General features: G+C 32.8%; 1 protein-coding gene across 1 annotated transcript; it reads left to right on the forward strand.

The window, feature by feature from the left end:
* Positions 1-4: 4 nt before the first annotated feature.
* Positions 5-6594, forward strand: LOC127699883 (thioredoxin-related transmembrane protein 2-like; the record flags this gene model as incomplete). Its single annotated transcript, XM_052203288.1, has 4 exons — positions 5-15; positions 1507-1572; positions 4230-4359; positions 6193-6594. Coding segments are annotated over 4 exons (306 nt in total), but the record flags the coding sequence as incomplete, so codon positions are not given.
* Positions 6595-6922: the final 328 nt, after the last annotated feature.

Consider the following 6922-nt stretch of genomic DNA (forward strand, 5'->3'; position numbering starts at 1 on the left):
TGAATTATCAAACGAGTAAGTATAAAACTGACTATTTTAGCTGTTATTATGCTCAGGGGCGGATTTAGAGGGAGTGGGGAGGGGGCCCGCCCCCCTCTTTTGTGGGAAAAAAATGGTTGATTACATAAGGAATCACTGAAGGCATGGGGGGACTGGAGCGGTCCCCTCTTAGGCAGTCGGGATCCACCACTAATGCTTACTGTTGTTGTTTATTATATTAATGATAAAGAACAACTGTAGAGCATAAAGACAGACAGTAATGAGTGGTTTCTGTGTTAAAAATACTTTCCTTATTTCATAATTTGTGATCACGCTGATAGGAGATAAAAGTTTATTGATTTTTTCTCTGAAATTTTGCATTGATCTTTGTGTGTGATAGTTTTCCAACTGAAGCAACTCGACTGTGAATGATTTACTCAATAGAGTAGAGGTAGAAAACTAAGACATCATAAGCCAGCTTCATAGACATTGCTTGCTAAGGAAAAAAGTTTGATAACAAATTAAACAGAATTTATGGAATACCATATTTTATTTTAAGGAAAACAATGTTTACAGTTCATTGTAATAGTGAGGTGTTACGAGAATATTTTTTTCCCGTATTAGAAGCACTTAAATGAAAAGGAGTAAACTTGTTTCCCAACATTAAGGGTTAAAACCTCTTGTAGTTAAAGGATGAACGTTGCATGATTATTCACCACTACCAGAATGTGTTACCTAAACTCAGTTCAATTTATATTTGAAAGATTTCTCTTATCATTCGCAAGTTAATGTCCCAGGGACACACATACATGTAGTATAGGCAATGTTAGAAGTTTCATATGTCATATTGGGTTTTGTGGTAGCATTGGGAAACATTTCACAGGTAATATTGGGTTTGGTGGCAGCATTGGGAGACATTTCATAGGTAACATTGGGTTTGGAGGCAGCATTGGGAGACATTTCACAGCTATAATTAGGTTTGGTGGCAGCATTTGGAGACATTTCAAGGTAACTTTAGGTTTGGTGGGAGCATTGGGAGACATTTCACAGGTAACATTGGGTTTGGAGGCAGCATTTGGAGACATTTCAAGGTAACTTTAGGTTTGGTGGCAGCATTGGGAGACATTTCACAGGTAACATTGGGTTTGGAGGCAGCATTGGGAGACATTTCACAGATATAATTAGGTTTGGTGGCAGCATTTGGAGACATTTCAAGGTAACTTTAGGTTTGGTGGCAGCATTGGGAGACATTTCACAGGTAACATTGGGTTTGGAGTCAGCATTGGGAGACATTTCACAGCTATAATTAGGTTTGGTGGCAGCATTTGGAGACATTTCACACATACTATTGAGTTTGGTGGCATCATTGGGAGACATTTCACAGGTACTTATTAGTTTGGTGGCAGCATTGGAAGAAATTCCACAGGAACAGTGCTTTCAGAATTACTTTTCCAAGTATATATCATTGTTTCTATGAAAACATTAGTTCTTACCTATGACAAATGCATTTCATTATTTGTTTTTCAGCTACTGTTTAGAAAATTTGAAATTTGGTAAAATAGATGTCGCAAAGTTTCCAGATGTTGGACAAAGGTTAGATTATATAGATTTCTACTAAAGGTTGTCTTTCAATGAATGTACAGGTTTTGATATATTCATAGTTATGATTTATTTATATTCACATCATTGAAATCTGGCAATGGTGTTAAAGTATGCATGGGATTAACTTTAACAAAGGAAATCCAATATCCAATGCATTCAAATCCACCAATAATTGTCTGTTATACATATATATAAACTATATTACCAAAAGGATTTCCTAATGATTTCTTAATATATCAATAAAAAGTTTCAGGAAACATTGTTGTAATTAATATCAGTATGGAAACACTGCCTTCTGAGATGATGATAACGTTAGTATTAGTCCATCATCAGTGGTATATACCTGCTGCTAGTAAATAAAAATAAAACTTTATAAAATTTGTGCGTCCAAAGTGCTTTTCTGGATTTAACTTCATCAGGATCACTCAAACCTAACAATTAAATAGCCAGGGATGTATAAAATAGCTTCATCAGAAACACTCAAACCTAACCATTAAATAGCCAGGAACGTATAAAATAGCTTTATTAGGATCACTCAAACCTAACAATTAAATAGCCAGGAATGTATAAAATAGCTTCCTCAGGATCACTCAAACCTAACCATTAAATAGCCAGGAATGTATAAAATAGCTTCCTCAGGATCACTCAAACCTAACAATTAAATAGCCAGGAATGTATAAAATAGCTTCCTCAGGATCACTCAAACCTAACAATTAAATAGCCAGGGATGTATAAAATAGCTTCCTCAGGATCACTCAAACCTAACAATTAAATAGCCAGGAATGTATAAAATAGCTTTATTAGGATCACTCAAACCTAACAATTAAATAGCCAGGAATGTATAAAATAGCTTCCTCAGGATCACTCAAACCTAACAATTAAATAGCCAGGGATGTATAAAATAGCTTCCTCAGGATCACTCAAACCTAACAATTAAATAGCCAGGAATGTATAAAATAGCTTCCTCAGGATCACTCAAACCTAACCATTAAATAGCCAGGAATGTATAAAATAGCTTCCTCAGGATCACTCAAACCTAACCATTAAATAGCCAGGGATGTATAAAATAGCTTCCTCAGGATCACTCAAACCTAACAATTAAATAGCCAGGAATGTATAAAATAGCTTCCTCAGGATCACTCAAACCTAACAATTAAATAGCCAGGGATGTATAAAATAGCTTCCTCAGGATCACTCAAACCTAACAATTAAATAGCCAGGGATGTATAAAATAGCTTCCTCAGGATCACTCAAACCTAACAATTAAATAGCCAGGGATGTATAAAATAGCTTCCTCACTCAAACCTAACATCTAAATAGCCAGGAATGTATAAAATAGCTTCCTCAGGATCACTCAAACCTAACCATTAAATAGCCAGGGATGTATAAAATAGCTTCCTCACTCAAACCTAACCATTAAATAGCCAGGGATGTATAAAATAGCTTCCTCAGGATCACTCAAACCTAACAACTAAATAGCCAGGAATGTATAAAATAGCTTAAATTTTGCTACCAAAAGGAGCCTGAAAAAAATAATCAATTTCATCTATGATCAACTTTGCCTTAGACTGCTTAGGAAGATGGAACCTTAGTTTTGTATTAATTCTTTAATTTATCAATGTATTTAAGAAAAATATATTATGTAAGATATGGGTACCTAGTATCAAGTGAAATACCAATTTAGTTAGGAAGTTAACTCATTAGGGAGAGGGATTTTTATAAGAACACTGCTCTTGTTTCTCAATCCCAATTTTTAGATTACTTGTATATTTCATATTTGTTTACTCTGTATAAACTATACATAACACATTCTTGATAAAATATGATTACACTAACTCATGTGTTGCATCTAAATTGAACACATTAGTAAATGTAGGTTCTAATATTCATGGATTCAGTTAACAATAGATTTAAGTATTCCACAAAATACAAATTTCCAATCGGCTAGTAAGAATGTTTCGAAACCTATCTAAGAAAATTGGTCCCCATGAAAATAATTTTGTCCAATATAATCTTTTTTATTACAATTCCATCTGTGTCATAGGAAGCAATTGTTGATAATCATGATAATAATGAGTATTATGCTTCAGCAAACATTCAAACAACTTGTGCAAACAATCTATTCAAAGTTTTTTTGAACATGCACTGTAAGAAGAGATATAAGTAAATTTAAGTCTAAAATTTTGTAAGATCTACCATACATAAAAACTTTTTGAAAATTAAATTAAATGATACCATCATGTGATGCTATTAGTGACACTATCTGTGCCCCTTTTTATGCCCCACCTAGGGGCATTATTTTTTTTTAATCTGTGCATCCATTGTCCATCCATTGGTCTGTCCGTCCATCTGTCCCGCTTCAGGTTAAATTTTTTGGTCAAGGTAGTTTTTGATGATGTTAAAGTCCAACCAACTTGAAACTTAGTACACATGTTCCATTTGATATGATCTTTCTAATTTTAATGCCTAATTAGAGTTTTGACCCCCAATTTCATGGTCCACTGAACATAGAAAATGATAGTGCGAGTGGGGCATCCACATTCTTGTTAGCACATATGTGTGTGTTTTAATATAATTTTATGTCTAATATTTATAGTGGATTGTTTTCTAAGAATTACTGACTGTTTCAACGGTTTCATATATTTCAGGTTTAACATTGATAGTGGATCATTCTCCAAACAATTACCAACACTCATATTGTTCAGAGACGGTAAAGAAGAAATGAGGAAGCCATTTATTTCACCGAAGGGAACTGTTGTTAGGTACAGTTTTGTCAAGGTAAGCCATCTTTGTTCTTTCACATTAGATAAATAATACATGAAGAGGATAACAGTTATGGCAGTGATGTGTGTAAGCATACTGATTTAAATGGTATAATTACCTAAACTAAGCAGTTAATTATCAGAGTTTTAAACATCTTTCCTTATATAAGGTTATTTCCTGTTAGGGGATAAAAAAACAACAAATACATCCTGCCTGCAAAATGAAATGGGATCGTTGACCTTTAAAGATTGTATTGCTTCTCAAAAAAAAAATAATCAAGAAAAAGCATTTTGTGCCTTTTTAGTAGACTGCAAATCATTTATCTGCTAATTTATTAGGACAACAGACAAAGAAAATGTAAAAGAAGAACAGCTGACCCTATCATTTTACCACAAGAGGCAATACACGAGACAAGCAACAGATATTTACATTTGTTCAGGCTTTATATTCTGATGAGAACCTTGAAAAAAGTAGAAACTAAATTGATGAACAATCATTATCTTCCCTTTCAATGCCTACCTTTGTGATTTTTGTCTGGCCTGCAACATTTATGTCACAGTGGTCATACATATCTGTTCTACATTGCGTCGTCATTGACAGGTTCTTTTGATGATAGATTGAAACCTAGAATCTTTTTTTGTCTGTCAAAATTTAAAATGAACTTTTATGAAAGAGGGGCGAAAGATATCAGAGGCACATTCAAACTTATAAATTGAAAAAAAACTGACAAAGCCATGGCTAAAAACAGTCAAAAGTTAGAGAAAAATAACATGCGCTTGTTATTGTGGACAAAAAAATCAAAGAACTGTGATAACATATGTATGTTACATGTTTCAAAGGGACAATATACATCATTAGTTTTGTTAAAATGTATACAAGTTCTATTGATATTGCTACTGTCTTTATGTATACTTAACTATAGAAAGATATAACAGTTCATAGTTTGCCAATCATGCATATCAAACCTATGTTATTACAGAACAAATATGCCTGTAATAACTAAAGGGTGTTATTACAGCTTCTCTACATCACTTCAAAGCATTTGCTCAGACATAGATCATGCTCAATTACAATGTATTTTAATTTATTGTAAGAAGTAATGATCAGAGCATGTAATGAGGTTCTGCGCAAGCTTCCCAGTAATTCCCAAGTGTCTCATTTGATAAGTTACATGCCTTTAATAACTAAGCCTTGTTATTACAGCTAAGTTAATCACTTAAAAGCCTTGTCTCAATGATTTACCATGGTTAATGAAAAATGTATTAATCTAAATTAATAGTTAGTTATCAAGGCTATGCATTTAGTTTCTGCGCAAAGTTTCAAGAGTTCCCTAGAGCACACTAAAAATAAAAATATTTATGATATATTTTACAAATAACAAACATATGTTATTACAGATTTAGTAAATTTAAGGATTAAAGAGTAGACAACTCATAAAAGTATCTGTAATAACACATGCAAGTTATTTTCTGTAATAACCCTATAGAGTTATAGCCCTGACTGAAAAAAGAAAAAGACAAACATAAACAATAGTACACAAAACACAACGTAGAAAACAAAAGACTAATGAGTAATGCTGTTCATATTTGTTCAAGTTATTTGTTGTTAGTTTATAAGGCCAAACAAGGAAAAGAAATATACATGAAAGACAAATCTCTTAAAAATACCTACAGATAGCCATATTGAATTTGCTTTGTTTGAAAATTCAAATGAAATTTAAACTGAGGGAATCATATACTATAAAGATTATAAGAAAAAAAAACCAAGAGATAATTGAAAAATATGGCAACATTCTGATTGATACAATAAGATACTAGAAAATCTTCATGTATATATTCTTCTTTTCAGGAAAGCATCATCAGAGATTTTGAATTGCCCACAGTTTACAAGAAATGTAAAGAAAATCCACTGAGGACCAGAAAACTTAAAGAGAAGAAAGAGAATTGATGTTAAGAAGATCTGACTATTACAATTTTTTAAGACATTGGATCTTGGAAAAAAGATGATTGCAATTTACATACCATCTGTCTAAATTCGAAATATCTATTAATACATGCTTAAATAAGGAGTACGTAACAATGGACATCACAGGAGAATTTTAGAACAACAGAACATTACAAATCTATCCTTCTATGTGGCTTGAAACACATTGGACATTGTTTTTTTATATTTTTGCCTTAGATATAAGCTATGAACTTTTTAATTCATGCATTAAAACCAGTCATTCTGAATATACAGTTTTGAAGCACATCATTGAATTTTGTTTCTTTTGCTTTATTTATGAGACAACATTTTGAAATATATAAATTTGTTTCAAGTGCAGGATTTTACAGGTTTTGATCCCTTGCAGGGTCAAACATATAACTTGCAAACTTTATTTCAACTTTGGTGAATAGTTTTCTCAGTGGCAATCATACCTCTTCTCTTTATCTTTATATTGGTATATTTTGCATTTCTGCTAAACATGCAGGATTAAGGAGAAAGAGCAAATACTGGTCGGTTCAGAGGCAGAATGATGCTAGCAGAGGGTGACATGTCTTCCTTCATCCTGTTCCCTATGTGAACTAGCACGTTAAAA

The sequence above is a fragment of the Mytilus californianus genome, unplaced genomic scaffold, assembly GCF_021869535.1.
Source record: "Mytilus californianus isolate M0D057914Y unplaced genomic scaffold, xbMytCali1.0.p SCAF_43, whole genome shotgun sequence".
In the NCBI taxonomy this organism is placed as follows: Eukaryota; Metazoa; Mollusca; class Bivalvia; order Mytilida; family Mytilidae; genus Mytilus; species Mytilus californianus.